Here is a 20,660-nt window from a genome sequence, read left to right as displayed (position 1 = left end):
TGGATGGGTAGATGCTGCCACCCCCCAAGTGCAGAACCCCTTTGAGAGCCCAGGAAGGCTCACTTGGGCGTTCCTTCCTGTGGGGTACCCTCAAGCCCTTTCACCTCCCCTCCGGGGAAAAGCTGAGAAAGAAAAAAAAAGGGGGGAAATTAGCTGTTGCCACCTGCTAATTTAAACAACATGGGCACAAACCTCTTAGGACACAAAAAATTCAATTCTGTTCTTAAAAAAGGTAAATTTTATTAATTAAAAAAAAGAAACAAAATACATCTGGGAACTCGGGCATTTGCTAGATTAAAAAACAACAACCCTAGAAGGATTAACCTCAAGAATAGCTCTCTTGAGGTCCAGCTGAAAGGTTACAAGCAAAACAAAAAGCACCTGGGGTTAGCACAGAGGAATCCACAAGCCATAACGAAATAAAAGGGATAAACCTAATCGCGTCTTCCTGGACATTTCCTGGTCTACTTACATACCTGAGGTTTTTAAATGAGTAATTTCTAGGTATGATACTGATTTTTTTTTCATACCTGGCCCAAGCTCTTACAGCATAGCTCTGCCCTGTCCACCCCTCCCCAGGGAACAACCACAGACAGACAAAAGGGGAGCCTTGTTTCCATTTTCAAAAGTTCTAGCCTTCCCATTGGCTCTTTTGGACAGGTGCCCACTCACTTCCTTTTACCTACGCATAGCACTGAGACTTTTTAACCCTTTAGAGGTAGAGCAATTAGAGAACAGCTCCTAAGAGGGATTTTATAGCTATTGGCTGGCTGAGTGTCCATAAAAGGGAGCTTCATTTATCACAGAGGGGCACTCGCTGATAAAGCCAGCTGAGTGAAGAAGTCTGTCTGAGAGAGAATAAATGAGTGGCAAGGGACCAGTAAATCTTGGGGCATGCCCTTTAACGGCTTGGATTTGGAGACGGGGCTTGTGGGAATACTGTGGGATTCGAGTTCGCTCTGGGTTTACAAGGAAGAAATGGTCCCGTGGGACAAGCACTCAGTTTCTGGCTGGAAGAGAAGCTGGAAGAGAACCGCCACCCTCCGAGCTCTTCGGGACAACGTGACCCTCAATGCCGCTTGTCCAGTTTTGCATAATAATAAATTCATTGAGGCACAGAGTCATTTGCAAAAAAACCCTTCATGCCGGGAAATACTGGACGCTGGTAAGCCAGCAGTAGCAGCATATGCTGGCTGCCTCTGTGCCTTGCTAGGAGCAATGCAGGACCCTAAGGCCTGGTCTAAAAAAGAAATTTAGGTTGGCATAATTACGTTGCCCAGCTATGTGAAAAATCCACAGCCCTGAGCAGCACAGTTAAGCCAACCTAACTCCCCGTGTAGACAGCACTAGGCCAACAGGAGATTTCTTCCATCAACCTGGCTACCATCTCTTGGGAAGGTGGATTACCCGAGCGATGGGACAATCCCTCCCGTCGGCACAGGTGGTGTCTACACTGAAGCATAGCGGCGCCAGGGTAGAGTTTCAGTGTAGACAAGCACTCAGTGTCCCAGCTGTGTATGTTTCATGTACCAGCCTGTCTTGGAGGGCCCCGTGCCAGCTGCAGCGCTGAGATGTGAGAGAGGCTGGCGTGTTCAAGGAGGCGGCTGTCCCCTTTGATCACCCGGAGGCTTCCGAGTGTTTCACAGCCATGCCCCAGTTGGGGCCTAGCCCCCGTCCCTGCGCTCACACGCACAGGGTAACTGCTGCGGCAAGGGGAAGCACCAGGCCAGAGAAGCAGATGGCAGCGAGCCCGCAGTTTAGGTCCAACCTAGACTCTTGATGTTCTGCAAAGAAGAAGGAAAAGGTTTGATCCACTCGAGGCTTCCCAGATTGGTGGGGAGCAAACTGGTCTGCTGGCTCATGGGGAGTCCCCGAACCCAGAATCTACGCCAACAAAGCTCCTGTTTAGCAGACGTCTTATGCCAGCCAGCTTGCTCTTCAGCCGCTGGGGCTTCACTGCCAGAGCCCCCGGCAGACGCTCTGCAGGCACACGCAGAGGGCTGTTTGCACAGGGTGGTGGCCTCTGGGACTTTGCCTCCGACCCGAGTCACTGCATCTGGGGGCTCTGTGTCTGCACTGCCATGCCACGTTGCGCTGGCATCGCACAGAGCTGAGGCTCGTCCAGAGCTGCCCCTCGCCAGGCCCTGGGGATTCGTCTGATGCGATGTCACACTATTGGCATGTCATCAGCCCGCGCGTCAACCGGGCATCATGGTGCGTCGGTGCCATGTCATAGCATGGGGCCCGTGCGGCCACGGACCCACCACGAGCAGGACGAGAGGCAGGTTCGGACACTAGCCAGAGACTTGGGAGATCAAGGTTCAATTCCCTGTTCTGCCACAGACCCCCTAGGGTAGGGCTGTCCTGCCATCAGGGGCAGAACTGCAGCACGCGTTGACACACCCAAGGGAGCTGACTCTAGCTAGTTCACGTCCTGGCAGCATGGGCTCACCACCCAAGTTGACCTGCAGGGTCCCAGCTTATACAGCCCTGGCTGCCGTTGCTTCCCCACTAGTGCGGGGATCTCTCCAGGGGCTGCAATCCCGCACACTGCGTGCAGTGCAGACATCCCTTGCGTCGCTCTGTGCCTCAGTTTCCCAGCTGTGCAATGGGGGAGACAGCCCGGCCCACCCTCACAAGGGGGCTGGGATTAAGGATGGGGAGCAACTCAGATACTCTGGGAAGCAGGGGCCGTGTTTGTACATAGAAAGGGCCTGGCTCCCTGCTACACACATGCTGCCAGGTTCAGACAGGCCGTATGGCGCCCACTGGGGGTGGGGATGAGCCCAAATGGACACTCAGCTCTCAGATTCTCATTCTCTTCTCCCCGAGGCTGAATCCGAAAGCCGAGGTGGCCCGGAGGCCTCTCCGCCGAACACGTGCCTCCTCGCCTCTCCCTCCTACTTACCGCTGACCCAGAGCCACACCTCCGCAGACACACAGTCGTAGCCCAGACCCACATAGCAGGAGAAGTTCCCTTGGTCGGACGCTGTGACTCCGGCAAGGTGCAGGGTGGCGTCGCCATGGGCCAGCCCTGTGGCGTTAACCCAGGTCCTGCCCTTGAAGCGTGGCCTGTAGTGCGAGCAATTCTCGCTCCCATTGCTGCTCATGTAGAGGTTGGTTTCACTGGTCTGGCTCCGATAGTTCCACATGACCGTTGAGACCTTTCTGGGATCGGAGACTGAGAAGGGGCAACTCATGGAGATGTTCTCCCCGACCTGGGCCTGCAGCTGGGTGTGGGAGGTGTTCCCACATGGCTCCGCCGGGCAGGCTAGGGAACAACAGAGCAAAGTCACACCCCGGTGAGCAGGAGCCACGTCTAACGCTGTCGGTACTCACCTGAAGCTGATCCTGACCCGGGCCTCTGGCTACTACTGAGCCTGTCCTACGGCCTTGTCACCACCACCACCACACACCAGAACTAAACCATCCCAGCGAGCCCATCCTATGGCCTTGTCACCACCACCATATGCCAAAACTACACCGTCCCAGCACGTCAGTCCTGTGGCCCCCAGCACTATGCTCCCAGACCTATGCCATCCCCGCCGTCCTCTGGCCTCGTCACCACCATGGCACCAGAACTGCAACATCCCAGTAAGCCAGTCAGCCCAGGGCTGTGCCCCTCTCCCCTCATCAAATAACTCCATGGAGAAGACACAGATGAAGGGATTGAATTAACGGCCATAGGATTTAATGCAACAATGCAAACAGAACAGAGCTTACTGAAGCACTCCCGTTTCACTCGAAGGAGCCCTCCGTGCTTTACCAACCATGCACCCAGCCTGAGAGTCACGCCAACCACTCCAGACAGGCAGCCACCCCTGGGTGGGAAATGATCGCTGCTCATCAGTGCACAACACCACCGAGCAAAATGAAGTGTAGAAGAAACCTGGGTCCAGATGGAGATGGGGGTGGGGGAAGGAGGCTGAGCTGGGAATCAGGGCACTGGCGTGAAGAGCCTGGCCTGGAGGAAAGGCACAAGGGGATCTGCAATGACCAGGGCCCACGTTCCTTGTCTCAAACCAGATAAAAAACGCTAAGAGAGCTTAGGAACACGTATACAACAGACCTCGCTCAGTTAGAGAACTGCCGGGTCTAGAACCTGGTGACCATATTCATGCCAAATCGGATGGAGAAAAAGGATGCACAACGCCAGCTGTCCTAAAGAAAAAGAATTCTGTGCCTAGATCATATGTGATCAAGACGGACGGTGGAGAGTTCAGCGGAAACCACCAACACCCACACTTTGTTCCTCAGCAGGAACAATCAACAGAGTAAACTCTACAGGTGGCAGATGCAGGACACGAAGAAGGCTCAAGGATTCCAAACCGACCAGAGCCAGTCGTAACTAACGGACAGCCAGATGACCAAGTTGTTCCATGTTCAGGTTCTGTAATTAGGAAACCAGCACGATTCAGAGACACTCAAAGGCCTGATCCGTACTGAACTTCAAAGAGAGCGTGGCCGGGAAACTATGGGAAATGGTGGGAATGTAGACCTTAGAAGGGGGAGACGTAATGGAACGTTAAACCGTATTGTAGTGTTCAGCCACTAGGTGGCGCAGTGTGTAAAACACCTTATTTCAACTAGCCCCAGCCATACCTGGCAGAGCATTAAAAGATCTTATGCTGAGGAGCACAGCTGGGGTGGGTAAGTGAGCTCTGTGACCAGGCCAGGTCTGGTAGAGAAGAACGTGACCGGGCTGGTTTTGGACAACAGCAAAAAAATTCTGTTTCAAAATGTCAACCAACTCTAATATTAAGCTGCCTCCCAGGGAGGTTGTGAGTTGATCAGGTACCATGGTGATGGGCACGAACCTGAATAGAATAGAATAGAGGCGTTCTTAACTACTGTCTGCAGAGCACTCTGAGATCCCTGCATGCTGGGCTCTAGAGAAGGACCCCGACCCATTTGAGACCCCCATCCCAATCCCACACAGACAAAACAGCCGTGCGGTGACACTCCCAGTATTTACCTAGCTGCTGGAGAACTGTGATGAGGAGACCCAGGTGCAGCAGATCACGCCCCATCTCCACCGGCTGTTATGGCAGCTCTGTTCCCCCTGACCTGAGAGAGGGAAGAGAAAGGCAAAAGGGGTCACTACATGCAAACAGGAGGGGAACCTGGCTGAGCCCGCAAAACCCCAAGCAAACTGCACCAGGGAGCAGTCCTGGTCTCGATGGGCGAGCTCCTCCCTCCAAGATCGGAGACCAGGGACAGCTGCAAAGCTCAGACGCAGCCCGGGGAAGGACATATCTGGATCCTAAGAAGAATCTGGAAATAGCAGTGGGAGTTTTTTCCATACCGCCCACCATCATTCACTCCCTCCCACCACACTCTCCAAAAGGGCAGTGATTCCTCTCCGGCCCCTACCACCTTCCCTCCCCTCTCAACGCAGCAGAGGCTGATTGGGGGCAAATTCTCCTTGCTTCCTTCCTACCTGGCAAAGCGAGATAAGCGAGTTTCCAGCATGGCTACACAGAGAAATTCCATCCAGCTGGCATCTGTCTCAATAGCTTATCAGTGATTTTCATCCTCTCTGAATAGGTTACAGATCATATGAGTAGGCTTGGAAAGTTTTTATTGTTATCAGTAAATGTCAGCAAATGCTGATTTCACCAGATACTCACAAACCACTGCAAAAACATTTCCAGCGATATTAACAAAGAAGCAAAATAAGAAAAATACTGCTTGAGAATGTATTGGCCACGTTCATGTAAATCACGATGTTTGCTGGCATTACCAGAGTTGGAGCAGGGCCCGTTTAGATGGTGGGGGGAGCTGGCTCCGGCTCATGCTCCCTATAATGTGTTCATTTTAGGAGCACGGAGGTGCGGAGGCGAGGACCCTGCGACTTCTAATCACTGCAGTTTCCTGCAACTGTGACCATCTAAATCAATAAACCTAAAAATTGCTTTAAAATAACCATCAATATTATCCACAGAAATGGCCAAAAAATGAAAATCGAATTCTGCCAAGCCTCCATAGCAAATATTCAATTACGCTAATCCATGGCGAACACCGGGTTCAAATCCAGCAACAGGTAAACCAATGCAAAAAAGGTTCTTCCCTCCATGAAAAGGCAGATACCGACCTGGAGCTGCCCCCGTGACCCAGCCTGAAAATGCCGCTAGGAACAAGCTAAACTCAGTGTCAACATTTAAAGAAAGCAAAGGGAAGCTGAGAGCATGAAGCCACAGGCTACTCTGTTTGCATTTCTGGAGAACCAACAAGGCTACAGCCACTGGCTGAGTTCCTGTGGGACAGCTGGTCTTGCCCACTGGGCAGGGGGAGGGGGGAGGACAAGTTGGTTTGAGGATGTCTCTTGAAAAATAAGTCAAGAATGCTTTTGTATTTTTTAAATAAAAATCATGCCAGAATAAAGCAAGCATCACAGAAAATGCATTGGGATGCCTGATGGATATCGACTTCCTGGGGATGCACTGAGATACTGCAGTGATGATAGTTAGATAGATAGATAGATTTAAGAATATAAGAACATAAGAACAGCCATACTGGGTCAGACCAATGGTCCATCAAGCCCAGCATCGTGTCTTCTGACAATGGCAATGCCAGGTGCTTCATTCAGAAGGAATGAACAGATCAGGCAATCATTGAGTGATCCATCCCCCCTTGTCCACTCCCAGCTTCTGGCAAACAGAGGCTAGGGAGGATGGGGTTGCATCCCTGTCCATCCTGGACCTATCATCCAGAAACGTATCGAGTTCTTTTTTGAACGCTGTTAGAGTTTTGGCCTTCACAACATCCTGGGGCAAGGAGTTCCACAGGTTGACTGTGCATTGTGTGAAAAATGCCTTTCTTTTGTTTGTTTTAAACCTGCTGCCTGTTAATTTCATTGAGTGACCCCTGTTCTTGTGCTATGAGAAGGAGTAAATAACCCTTCCTTATTCACTTTCTCCACACCAGTCAAGATTATATAAACCTCTATCATATCGCCCCTTAGTCGTTGCTTTTCCAAGCTGAAAAGTCCCCGACCTTTTAACCTCTTCTCATACAGAAGCTGTTCTATACCCCTAATCATTTTTTTTTTTACCTTTTCTATACCTATTCCAATTCCAATGTATCTTTTTTGAGATGGGACAACCAGATCAGCACACAGTATTCAAGATGTGGGTGTACGATGGATTTATATAGAGGTGATATGATATTTTCTGTCTTATTATCTAGCTTTTGTTTGCCAGAAGCTGGGAATGGGCAACAGGGGATAGATCACTTGGTGATTGCCTGCTCTGTCCATTCCCTCGGGGGCACCTGGCACTGGCCACTGTCGGAAGACAGGATACTGGGCTAGATGGATCTTTGCTCTGACCCAGTGTGGCCGTTCTTATGTATCCCTTTCCTAATGGTTCCTAACATTTGCATGGGGATACACAGATAGATAGATAGATAGATTAGATTAATCTCACCTGCAGGATGTTGTTCTCCGTTTCTCACAGATCAGCGATCTCCACTGTGCAATGTAAGTTTCTCTTCTTTCTCTCCATATCACACAGCCCATTCACCTCCTTGCCTCTCCTGGCGTGCAAGTTGGCAAGTGAGTCCAGCTTGGCGGGATTATACCGGGCGGGCATCCTGAGTCACACCACCCACAGCCCCTACTCACATCCCAAGTGCCAAATCCATCATATGGGTTATCTGAAGTGCCAACCGTTGTGGCCCACAGCCCAGCTGCTGGAGCAAATGCAGCTCAGGCTGTTAGGAGCAGAGAGCTGTTCCCACCCGATGGCAGCTGACCAGATCACTTGAAATGAGCTGCTGGTTCTCAGCCCAGTGCCTTGTGAACCCAGGGACCTCCTGCCCCTGCACAGAAAAGGGTGATGAGTCAGACACATCATGGGTATGGCTCAGCTTGGCCTCATCTGCTTTCAGCAGAGTGGAATTTGCCCCTTTGTGCGCCTGGTTAAGCAGACGTGGAATTTATCATAGTCAGTAACTGGCTGTTTTGCAATAGAGGCTCCTGCCTGAGACCAGGGCCCAATTGTTCTGGCCCTGCACAGACCCCCAACCAAGATCAGGCACCCATTGTGCCAGGTGAGAACAGACCCTGGCTGAGATCAGGGCCCCATTGTACCAGGTGCTGCACAGACCTTGTGCAAGATCAGGGCCCCCATTGTGCCAGGTGCAGGACAGACCATGACCAAGATTGGGGTCCCCCATTTTGCTGGGTGTTGCACAGACCCTGAGTGAGATCAGGGCCCTGTTGTGCTGCGTGTTGCACACACACCATGGAAATCCAGGCTGCAAGGTGCTTCCAGTCTATAAGAGGAGACAGCAATCTGCTGGGGCAGACCACATGGAGGCACTGTAGCTAGAACATACTCAGGATGAACTTTACCCGATGTAGATCCAGACGGACCCCTAAGGGTGTCAGGAGAGAGGGTGGGTTTTTTTGAGGGAACGGGGCTTGGAGATCAACGTCCCCGTAAACAGGAAAATGACGCAGAGAGCCTTGAACAGCTGCGAAGGCAGCCCCCAAGCGTGTGACTCCCAGGTGTTCGGGATCACAGCCCAGTGGAGAACCCAAGAACAATTCCATGGCTGACGGATCAAGCAGAGATCAAGGCTCTCCACCCGCCCGCTCACCCACCGGCCTCATGTCACTTTCGTGCTAAGGTTGGCTTGTGGGAGGAAGGAATCTGAGCCAAATCCACTTTCCTCTCATCTGGTTCCACAGCAGGACTCTGGAGTTGATTAGCCGATTTCACAGTGAAACCACTCTGCTCGCTCAGCGGACAGCCTGGGATCAGCACTCTCCCGACTGCAGCAGGCTCTTGCAAGTGACGCTGAGCAGGCGAGGGCCTAGAGGCCGGTGGACGAGTGTCCTCTGAACCACAGAACTTGGACAATGTGACCTCTAAGCTGTCGCCCGAGGCGAGGGCTAGAGGGAACGGATGATCGCAAGGGAAGTCGAGGTGCCCAGACAAAGGGGAGACGTGTGTCCATCTGCGATCCAGAAGGCAGGTTCTCTAAACCAGTGCTACTCAAAGTGGCGGTCCGCGGACCAGTGCCGGTCCGCGCGCCATCGGCTGCCAGTCTGAGTGCACTTTGGGAAAAAAAATTGCTGACCCCCCACATCAGAGAGCTCGAGAAGCACAATGAGCGTTCACAACCACCACAGCAGCGTTAGAGCTCCGCCGGGTGCCTCCGGGGTAGCTCAGGTGGGACTTCCACCTGGGGCAGCCGGCACCATACCAGCAGACCAAGAAGCCCAATCCAAAGCAGCTGTGCTGTGCCAGCTAGTGCCACACCATGGCTGGGCTGGGATTTGTGAAGGGGTTGATGGAAATTTGGGCACCTAAAGTTCTTGGGCCCCTTTGAGTGCCAGTGTCAAGGTTTCTTCCCCACTCTGAACTCTAGGGTACAGATGTGGGGACCTGCATGAAAACCCCCTAAGCTTATTCTTACCAGCTTAGGTTAAAACTTCCCCAAAGTACAAACTATTTTACCTTTTGCCCTTGGACTTTATTGCTGCCACCACCAAATGTCTAACAGATATATAACTGGGAAAGAGCCCGCTTGGAAACATCTTTCCCCCCAAACTCCTCCCAAACCTTTCACCCCCTTTCTGGGGGAAGGCTTGATAAAAATCCTCACCAATCTGCATAGGTGACCACAGACCCAAACCCTTGGATCTTAAGAACAATGAAAAAGCAATCAGGTTCTTAAAAGAAGAATTTTAATTGAAGAAAAAATAAAAGAATCACCTCTGTAAAATCAGGATGGTAAATACCTTACAGGGTAATTAGATTCAAAACATAGAGAATCCCTCTAGGCAAAACCTTAAGTTACAAAAAGACTCAAAAACAGGAATATCCATTCCATTCAGCACAGCTTATTTTCTCAGCCATTTAAACAAAACAGAATCTAACGCATATCTAGCTAGATGACTTACTAAGTTCTAAGACTCCATTCCTTTTCTGTTCCTGGCAAAAGCATCACACAGACAGAGAGAACCTTTGTTTCTCCCCCCCACAGCTTTGAAAGTATCTTGTCTCCTTATTGGTCATTTTGGTCAGGTGCCAGCGAGGTTATCCTAGCTTCTTAACCCTTTACAGGTGAAAGGGTTTTTCCTCTGGCCAGGAGGGATTTTAAAGGTCTTTACCCTTCCCTTTATATTTATGACAGCCAGCCTGAAGAACTGGGGCATAGCAGAGTCAGAGCTGCTCCCGCCCGACTGGAGCCAGGGCCTGGGGCTCGGTGGAGACAAGGGGCACAATCCGTTGCAGGTGGGGAGAGAGGCAAGGGCAAAAGCATGATGGAGTTAAGGGGCGAGAGCCAAGGGGCAGGAAGGAAGCCTGTGGATGCAAACATCTTTCAGCCTGGTGCACTGAGCCCATGTCTCCCTGCCCCTTGCACCATTCACTCACCCAGTGCAGCGTGTGGCTGCCTACCTCCACGAACGATATGGCGCGTGCAAGTGCCCCCTGCACCTTACAATCCAATGCATAGGCTGCTTCCACCCGTGCACCCTACGACATGTGGTGTCGTCCCTTTTTTCACAAGAGCCAGGCAGATTCCCAGCTGCTCTGCCTGTCTTATCCCCTCCCATCTGGCCCCCAGGCTCCCCAGCGCAGGCACCACTAATGCCACGTTGCTGTATTTTACTAGATGGGCCAGGTCCAGGGCTCGGCTGACAAACAGCTCCCGCGCCGTGTGGCACAGCCCTGGAGGCTCCCCCACCATGCAGCATGGCCCCAGACACTCACGTGCCATGTGGCATGCCTCCAGATGCTCCCCTGGCATGTGGCGTGGCCCCAGCACCAAGGCCAGCTGCTCACCCCCCTTCGAGGCACTTGGATGCTCCCAGGCTCCGGCGCAGAGGCCCCCCCACCCCGTGTCTCTGTGCGGATCTCTGGCTCCGGCGAGAAAGCGGCTGCCCAACCCCAGCTGTGTCTGGGTGTTCTCTTGGCTCACTGCCTGCTCCCAAGGCCCAGCTGCTCACATTAATGCAGCCAGGGGACCCAGGCAGCCCAGATTAACCTTAGCTAGTGCCCTCCGGGGACACAGCACAAACCACGCAGCCCCTTCAGAGCCCTGCCCCATGGCCAGGCACCGGGGTGAGACAGGCACAGGGCAGTCGCAGCTCCGAGTGCCGACGTCTCTTGGGGAGACTGGTCACTGGTGTGAACCCAGCCTCGGCTGGTGCCATGGGGCTGCTTGGCAGCTGTCTGTGTGATGAGTTTGGTGGGTCTCAGTCTGCGTCTCAATGGATGAATGCCCCTCTTGCTAGAAGTACACCCTGCCCCCCCAGTGGGCACTAGCTGGCAGAGAGCCCAAGGCCTGAGCAGGCTTCGGAGCCCGAGCCCCATTCTCTACTCCAGGGACTGTGTCCAGGGCACATCCAGGCTGGCCTGGCCCCTTTCCATAGAGCTATTCAACCCCCCCGCACCACCATGTAAGGCCTGCCCCGGGGGTTGGCTGGGCCAGAGCAGACGGGGCCGGGGGGCAGTGCCTGTCCTGGGACGGGGAGGCTGGGCTGGAGCAGGCTGGGGGAGCAGGGCCTGTCCTGCGGCAGGGCCTGGCTGGAACATTCATGGGGGCCAGTGCCTGTCCTGGGGGAGCTGGGCCGGAGCAGACTGCGGGGGGGCAGTGCCTATCCTGGGGGGGGCAGTGCCTGTGCTGGTGGGGGGCAGTGCCGGAGCAGGCTGATGGGGCATCCCTGTCCTGTGGGCCGGAGCAGGCTGGGGGAGCAGGGCCTGTCCTGCGGAGGGGCCTGGCTGGAACATTCAGGGGGGGCAGTGCCTGTGCTGGGGGGGCTAGGCTGCAGTGGGGGGGAAGTGCCTGTCTAGAAGGGGGCAGTGCTGGAGCAGACTGGGGGGTAGTGCCTCTGCTGGGGGGCTGGGCCAGAGCAGACTGGGGGGGCAGTGCCTGTCCCGGGGGGGCAAGGACAGAGGAGGCCTGGGGGGGAATGCCTGGATTGGGGGGGCTGAGCTGGAACAGGAGGGAGCAGTTCCTGTCTGGGGGGGGGGCTGGACTGAAGCAGGCTGGGTGGGGGGAGTGCCAGAACCCCCCCTTCCCCCTGAGGCCCTGCCCCACCTTGTCCCCCCACCGCCCAGGCTCCACCCTGTCCCAGCCCTTCCTCCAGGCCTCACCCCTGCCCTGCCTCTTCCTCCTGAGGCCCCCTCCCAGTTCGCTCCTCTTTCACCTTCCCCCTGTCACTCGCTGCTCTTCCCCTCTTTCCCACTCCTAGGGTTGCCAGGTGCCCAGTTTCTGGCCAGAACGCCCGGTCAAAAAGGGACCCGCTGACCATTAAAAAATCCGGTCTGCAGCGCAGCAGGGCTAAAAAGGGCTCCCTGCCTGTTGTTGCTCCACGCAGCTCCTGGAAGCAGCAGCATGTCCCCCCTCCAGCTCCTAGATGTAGGGGCAGCTAGGGGGCTCCGCACGCTGCCCCCGCTCCAAGCACTGGTTCCGCAGCTCCTATTGGCCGGGGTTCCCGACCAATGGGAGCTGGGGGGGTGGCACCTGCAGACGGGGCAGTGCGTGGAGCCGCCTGACTGTGCCTCCACGTATAGAGGATTTCCTGAGATAGGGCTGCAATGCATTGGTGGGAAAAAGGGGGAAAACTTGCCTTGCTTCCGATCATGCCACAGCTTTTGTAACTAAACAGAGAACTTCAGTTTCTAGGACCGTCAGTCTGGCACTTTAAGCAGCACTTCACTTACTTAGTGGTTAAGAAAAGTTATACCCATTTGTTCTGAAAAATGGAAACAGCAAAGCCATTTACTATGAGTAAAATACACTTGAAAAGTGAATTGCAGTTGAGATTTGAGCTTATTGCCCTTTCTGAAGTGGCATGTGTGAGACTGGACATATGGACAGACAGTATCAGAATAAATAATCTGTCTTAAAGCAGGACAAATTTAATATCAATGTTTAAATTTACACATTAAGGGTCCAATCATACAATCGCTTCCTTACTTTAAGTAGCCCCATTGGCTAATCATGTGAGCAAGAATTGTGAAGTTCCCATCCTAAATACTGTCTCACCATAAAACACTGATTTTAAAAAGAAATCTACTAGAGAAGATTGAAACCTGCTTTCATAAAGTTTAATAGAGTTACTACCAATTCCAAAATGTGACTTTTCACCAGGATGATTTAGGCATCAGGCAATCAGGGATCATAGAAATGCTACCTTTAAACACACTTCAAATAAGTTTTATAGCGAAAAGTACTTCTGACTTTTTGAACTTTTAGACTGCTGAGCCAAGGAAAATGTAAGTGTTCCTTTTAATAAATGGTTTGTATAGGCTATAAAGTTTCTGATTGCAGTGTTTCATCTTCTCAAGAATGTAGGTAAATCTAGTCTCAAATATATAGGAATTACATTCTCAAATGAAATCTCATCTGATATTCTGCTTCTAACAGAGGCCAATACCAAATGCTTCAGAGGAAGGTGCAAGAAACTCCATAATGGACAGATATTGAACTGCCCATGAGGGTACTTTCCCCTTAAACACTTGCAGAAAGTGACTGCCTGAAGAATGAGGAGTTATAGCCTTCATTTTTTATTCTAGCGAATGTAACCAAGAATATTTTCATTATCCATTTTTAATTCTTTTTATTCTGCAAAGCTCTTGGACTCTGACATATTGTGACAATGAGTTCCTGTGATAAATGAATGGGGGCAAAGGGGTAGCTCCCTTTTATGGACACCCAGCCAGTAGCTATAAAAATCCCTCTTAGGAGTTGTTCTCTAATTGCTCTACTTCTAAAGGGTTAAAAAGTCTCAGTGCTATGCGTAGGTAAAAGGAAGTGAGTGGACACCTGGCCAAAAGAGCCAATGGGAAGGCTAGAACTTTTGAAAATTGAACAAAGACTCCCCTTTTGTCTGTCTGTGGTTGTTCCCTGGGGAGAGGCGGACAGGGCAGAGCTATGCTGTAAGAGCTTGGGCCACGTATGAAGAAATCATCAGTAGCATACCTAGAAACTACTCATCTAAAACCCCAGATATGTAAGTAGATCAGGAAATGTCTAGAAAGATGCAATTAGGTTTATCCCTTTTATTTCTTTATGGCTCGTGCATTCCTCTGTGCTAACCTCAGGTGCCTTTGTTTTGCTTGTAACCTTTAAGATGGACCTCAAGAGAGCTATTCTTACTCAGCATTCCAAACTTCCATCTTGCTTGGATTGAGAACTTTGTGGCTCAGAGATAAGGTGACCAGACAGCAAGTGTGAAAAATCGGGACAGGGGACGGAGGGCAATAGGAGCCTATATAAGAGAAGACCCAATAACTGGGACTGTCCCTATAAAATTGGGACATCTGGTCACCCTACTCAGAGAGCCATCGGCAGAATTCTCTGCATCAGAAGATCTGTTTGAGTCCTGCAGTGGCTGTCTTCATTGTATTTGGTTTAGTGTAAAACCTTCCTCTTCAGATCAGTTTATCCTTGAATTATTTTAAGCTTCCTCTCCTGATCTGCCTGAGCAAATTTTATTCGACAGATATTTTTGTTCATGGCAAGAACAGCTGCATCACCACAATGGGAGTATTTTTATTGTCTGTGTAATAACCCTGATGTTTTTGTGATTTAAAAAAAAAACAATTCTAAATAAAAAGTATTAGCCTCTATAAAGTCCCATACGCTGTTTTCAAGTAGACATGATCCAACCCCAAAGGATTTACTGTATCACACCTACAAGTTTTTAAAGGAAGAATTTGCATTTGGGTCTAATTTCCATACTAAATATAAAGAAAACCTGAAAAGTTTTTTTTAATAAGATTTTGTGTTAATAGGCTAAATAAAAATCATTTCTCATTCCCAGTTAATCAGAATTTAATGCAAACATCTCCAGTGTCAATCTTACCAGTTCTACACTTGTCATAGGGAGTAAAAGACACTAGATTTTTTGCCCAAAATACCCCACCCATAGGCGCCAACTCCGTGGGTGCTCTGGGGCTGCACCCACCAGCAACTCCCCGACACACCCCCCCGCCCAAGCTCACCTCCGCCTCCGACTCCTCCCCTGAGCGCGTCACCGAGTCCTGCTTCTCCCTGCTTCCTCCTAGCGCTTGCACCGTGAAACAGCTGTTTCGCACGGCAAGTGCTGGGAAAGAGGGGGGAGGAGGAGCAACGTGGAGCGCTCGGGGAAGAGGCGGGGCCGGGGCAGGGATTTGGGGAGGGGTCCAATAGGGGCAGGGAGGGGGCGGAGTTGGGGTGGGGGCGGGGAGGTGCAAGCAGCCACCGGCACCAAGGAAAGTTGCGCCTGTGATCCCACCAAAGCTACCACCAGTACAGTCCCACTGATGATGATAGACATGTTAATGTACACAAGGATCTAGACCGGGGTGGCCAACCTGTGGCTTCGGAGCCACATGCGGCTCTTCCGAAGTTAATATGTCTAGGCACTGACGCCGGAGCTGGAGTCCAGGCTCCAACTTTCCAGTGTGCCGGGGGGTGCTCACTGCTCGACCCCTGGCTCTGCCACAGGCCTTGCCCCCACTCCACCCCTTCCCACCGCCTCCTGTGACATTATTGGCTTGAACTGGGACCATATAGAACATTGTTGCAACCAAGGTACTGTAGTGGCACCAAATCTTGTATAAAGGGGGTCAAATAAGGTATCTAAGACAAGGTTATGGTTTGCTGGTTAGGATGGTACTATCTTGTGCATGTATCATTTTTGCATTTAAAGATATAAGTATTGGCTCTATACTGTCTGTATTGCAAACTTATGCTATGCTTCTGGGTGACACCCCAGCCAAGTTGGGGTCAGCTCTGCCTAGCCTGCTTGATGTCCCATTAAGGACCATCAGCTATACAAGTGACCCACTGAGAGAAGGCAGACACACCTCGTGACTCAGCAAGGTATGCAGGGACCTGCCTGTGGACAGAACTCTGAGGTTTTTCCAGGCCATGTGAAGGACAGCTTGACCTTGGGACAAAGAAAGAAAGACCACATGGCAAGAGAGTATAAAGAGCTGCTGCAGCTCCTCCATCTTGTCTTCAATCCTGCTTCTTACCTCTGGAGGAACTTTGCTACACTGAAGCTTTGAACCAAGGACTGAATGACCCATCCCAGCTGGGGATGTTCTCCAGAGACTTGATTTGAACCTGCCGTTTATTCCATCACTGCTGCAAGCCTGAACCAAGAACTTTGCCATCACTGTAGGTCATTGATTCCATTGAACCGATTCCAGCTCTCATCTGGATCTTTTTCCTTTTATGAATAAACCTTTAGATTTTAGATTCTAAAGGATTGACAAGAGCGTGATTTGTTGGTAAGATCTGATTTGTATATTGACCTGGGTCTGGGGCTTGGTCCTTTGGGATCGAGAGAACCGTTTTTCTTTTACTGGGGCATTGGTTTTCATAAACATTTGTCCCCATAACAAGTGGCACTGGTGGGGATACTGGGAAACTGGGGCGTCGAAGGGAATTGCTTGTGTGACTTGTGGTTAGCCAGTGGGGTAAAACCAAAGTCTTCTCTGTTTGGCTGGTTTGGTTTGCCTTGGTGGGCACAGAAACCCCAGCCTTGGGCTGTAACTGCCCTGCTTTAAGCAATTTGTCCTGAATTGGCACTCTCAGTTGGGTCCCGCCAGAACCAGCCTCGTTACACCTCTCCTGAGCCTGCCATGCCCTCGCTCCTCCCACCCCAGAGCCTCCTGCACACCACGAAACAGCTGATCGGGAGGTGTGGGGAGGCGCTGATCGGCAGGGCTGCCAGTGGGCGGGAGGCGCTGGGAGCGGGGGCGGGGGAGGGAGCCGCTGGGGGCTGCTGACCTGTTACTGGGGCTCTTTGCAATGTACATTGGTAAATTCTGGCTCCTTCTCAGGCTTAGGTTGGCCACACCTGCTCTAGGCTGCTGTCGCATTTAAAGCACCATATTGGCTAACCCTGCTCAGAACTGATACCCTTTAAGTCTGTTGTGTGTATGTCTACAGTGCAATTAAAAACCAGTGTCTGGCCTGTGCCAGCTGACGTAGACTCATGGGGCTTGGGCTAAGGAGTTGTTTAATTGTGGTGTAGATGTTCGGGCTGAGGCTGGAGCCCTGGCTGTAGAACCCTGCAAGGTGGGAAGGACTCAGAGCTCGGGCTGCAGTCCAAGCCCGAACTTCTCCACCGCAATTAAAGAGCCCCTTACCCTGAGCCCAAGTCAGCTGGCACGGGCCAGCTGCGGGTTTTTAACTGTAGCATAAGCATATCATATAAGGCCAACACAGCATTCCCACCAAGTCTGGTGGCCGCATTGGGCAGTTCAATTAGTGCCTGCCGTACGGGCTAGCTGGTCAGAGCCAGTGCACCACCCAGACAGAACAAACACGCAGCCAACGACTAACTACACAGGTCACCCCCCAAGGAGCTGGGTAGCCAGAGCCCTGGGCCAGTAGCTCTGACACCAACAGCCTGTCAGCACACACCAGCCACGCTCTGGTCGCTCCTTTTGGGGTGACCCCAGCACACTCCCGCTCCTGTTCGTTCCCGTGTGTTCTGTGCTGCACAGCTCTCTCCTGGACAGTCCAGAGTTATCAGGTCTGTTGCCCCTCTCAGGAAACCAACACACAACAAACAGTCTGATGCCTTAAACGGAGTCACCAAACAATTCACAATTTATTTGAAGAATAAAACACGTTTATTTCACGACAAAGAGCGTGGTTGGAATTGCCTGAAGGTAGAAGGCCTTGAAGGCTGAACTGGTTAGGAGAGAAATGACGATAAAACACTTCGTCCCTCACCACACATTTCTAGCATGTGGCTAACCAAACTCTCAGGCCAGGATCTGCTCCCAACGGCGGTTACTTTTGTCTTAGGTGAAAAGAGCGAAAGAGGGCTGGAAAGAACGAATGCGGGGTGTCTTTGCCCCTCACTTTGATAGTCCAGTCCCCCTTTGAAAAGCATTTGCCTGATGGTTACCCCTAGATAAAGTTCATTTCCGCTGTGAGGTTGGAGTCAAGGAGTTTCATAGTGAAAGATATTCTGTACTCTTGTTTGCAAAGCCAAAGAATGGCCACTCAGTGGGTGATGGCCCATCAGCTTTGATGACACCTGGCTAGAGACATCAGCTTTGTCCTTGAGAAACAGGTTGAGCTCCTCCCCAGATGTGTCTGGTAAACACACTTCAGCCAGGATTTCAGCTAATGTTCATAACTTTCCAGTGATGTTGCTACACACATTTCACGGTGGTATTACTGACCAGCAAGTTATTCGCTTTCAAATGATGCCTCAAAACGCAGATTTTGTACAAAGATTATTACAATGGGGTGGAGGGTGTGAATGCAGGGGTGCATTCCGTCACAGGCACCCAGACATGAATTGCAACTGGCTTGCCCTGCTCCAGCGTACCCCAATTCGTTCGTGTCACAAATCGTATCTGAGCAGTGTCGGGCGCGATGCCAGGGACAGCTCCTGGTGTTCTGGTGATTAATATCATCCCAAGTGGCAGGCGCATGCAGCCGCTGCAGAGTTATAGCCATAAAGCGCCAGGAAAATCTTCAGCTGTGTGCGTCGGCTGATCAGGACTGACCCTGCCTGAGGAACGGGAAGGGGTTTCGCCACCCAGGAGTGACTGCCCATGAACTTGGAAAAACAATGAGAATGGATTTCTGTATCATGGCAACAGACCCCTTGAGCTAACAAGGGGGGAGGCAAAAACCTCTCAGGACCAGAGCGGAGGAGGAGATGGATGGTCAGACGTCTAATGTATTCAGCTGCACCCGCATTGTCGCAGCCACAAATCCAGCATCCTTGGAGACAGACCCCACCTTGCCTGGGCTCTGAGCTGGGAATAGGCTTGTCTCTGGAGGTCTCCTTCAGACAAATCCCTATCAAAGACTCGATGCCCTAGAAAAGACAGGGCCAAGAAACCCCAGGGGATCACCTAAGACAACAAAAGTACCAGCTCTTTGACTTTGGGGGACCGATCCTGGCCCAGGGGTACCAGGTCACCCATCTGGGTGAGGATTTTCCCTTGACCCAAGTCCAGCTTGAGAACTTGGAGTGTCTAGACAGCATTTTCTCTCTGCTACTCTTGCAACCGTTTCTGACTCGAATCCTTGCACTGGTACTCACCTGAAATCTCCTTCTTTGCAGTTAAGCGGTGTTGTGTTTTCAATCTAGCTCAGCCCAGTGCTGCGAAATGTTGGGTGACTCCAGTGACACTGCTGGATATTTCCATGGGCCCACGTGGCTTCCACATGGCCTCTTTGCTGCCACAGAGGCAGCCCTGGCATCTCCGTCAGATGCCACAATCAGCAGCCTGCGCTTGCGGGGTGAGGCCCCAGACCTGGCTTGAAGGGCAGGGCAGAAGGTTGAGGAGTGCAGGGCAGGACTGGCAGACCCTGCAGAGATGGCCGGGGCAACCACCAGGGCCTCTGACCCAGGGGGCACCAGCAGCGAGCAAGTTGGGGGGGCCCAACACCAGTGATGGGGCCGGGGAGAGGATCTGACCCCAGGGAGGGGATCCCTCAGTGGGGTCAGGCTCCGTGGGGGTGGGAAGGGAGATGACAGAGGGAGGGGAAGGAGCCAGTGCCATGGGGAGGGGCCCAAAGGGAGCAGAGCTTCCTCCAGTTGCCCTGTGTGGGGCCATTTCCCCCCCCCAGGAGAAATGGGCAAGGAGGGTGCTGGCCAGAGGGGTCACCTGGGCCATGGGCACCCCAGGGATCAAAGCAGCTTTGGGGCCAGCGCTCACCACTGCCTGCAACAGGATGAGCTGTTCCCAGTCCCAATGGAGACGGCTTCTCCCAGCACCAGCAAGCCCTGTTGGGGACAGGTCTAGCCAAGGGTGGTGCTGAGGCCAGCTGGAGGGCGGAGCGGGCTCCTTGCCCAGGGCTATGGCTGGAGCAGCTGAGCTGGGACGTGCCAGCCAAAAGGGGGAGTTTTCTGCTAACAGAGCCTTGTGTAGCCAGGGCCTGGGAATTTTGCCACTGAATAAGGGCAGGAGCAAGCTCTGCGTCTGCATGCCTCTGTGTGCACATGTGCAGGTAGATTTGTGTGTGTACACGTGTGTGCGCATGTGCATGTGTGTGCACGCCTGTTTGTGTGCGTGCGTGCGTATGTTTGTGCATGTGTGTCAGCCCCACAGGGTCCCTGCAAGGAGCAGGCCACACTCCTTCAGCAGGGCCTGGACAAGCAGCTCAGACACGAAACTGCTCGCTCCTCCCACGACAGCCGGGTCTCCAGCCTGGTTTCCATGACAGAAGAGCCATCTGGGCCTTTTTGCCATTCCTTCCCTTTCCCTCCCCTGCCTGCCCCCCCCCCCCGCCCGCTGTGTGGGAATTTCTGCCCTGCACTAGTGTGTGTGTGGGGGGGGGGGGGAATCATCTCTGATTGGCTGCCTTCCCCACCTCTCCTGTCTCCTGGGGAAGAGCAGCCAATCAGCACTGCTGCCAGTCAGCAGGCAGCACTCCCCCTCCCCTGGCCACGCAGGAGCCAGAGGAGTTTTGGGGAGAGAGTGGGGACAGAAAGAGCCGGGCAGCTCTGCTCCCCCCACCCCTCCTCTGAGCAATGGGTCACTCTGCTCCCCCCAATCCGCAGCGTCAGGCTGGGGAGGGGTGGGGTTAAAGAATCCCTGGAGCTGCAGGAGGAGCAGGGGTGGGGGGCACTGAAGGAATCAGCCGGGGTGTAAGGGAGAAACTGGATACTCGGCACCATCAGGGTCAGAATCCCGCCACTCGGTGCATGGGTGGGAGCCAGCCCA

The 20,660-nt window shown here is 52.5% G+C and overlaps 1 protein-coding gene across 2 annotated transcripts; it reads right to left on the bottom strand.

The window, feature by feature from the left end:
• Nucleotides 1-273: 273 nt before the first annotated feature.
• LOC141977100 (coxsackievirus and adenovirus receptor homolog) lies at nucleotides 274-7,892 on the bottom strand. Of its 2 annotated transcripts, none has more exons than XM_074938410.1 (4): nucleotides 7,428-7,892; nucleotides 4,976-5,067; nucleotides 2,909-3,271; nucleotides 274-1,784 (listed from the first exon to the last, which is right to left on the bottom strand). In XM_074938410.1, exons 2-4 carry the CDS (start codon nucleotides 5,028-5,030, stop codon nucleotides 1,684-1,686), a joined length of 519 nt encoding a protein of 172 aa, XP_074794511.1. In that variant the 5' UTR covers nucleotides 5,031-5,067; nucleotides 7,428-7,892; the 3' UTR covers nucleotides 274-1,683. The 2 variants fall into 2 exon arrangements, with proteins under 2 accessions (XP_074794511.1, XP_074794510.1); XM_074938409.1 differs by lacking the exon at nucleotides 7,428-7,892 and adding an exon at nucleotides 5,159-5,266.
• Between the last annotated feature and the right edge of the window lie 12,768 nt (nucleotides 7,893-20,660).

The sequence above is a fragment of the Natator depressus genome, chromosome 24 (genome assembly GCF_965152275.1).
Source record: "Natator depressus isolate rNatDep1 chromosome 24, rNatDep2.hap1, whole genome shotgun sequence".
Taxonomy (NCBI): domain Eukaryota; kingdom Metazoa; phylum Chordata; order Testudines; family Cheloniidae; genus Natator; species Natator depressus.
This window is presented reverse-complemented; position numbering and strand designations above follow the sequence as displayed.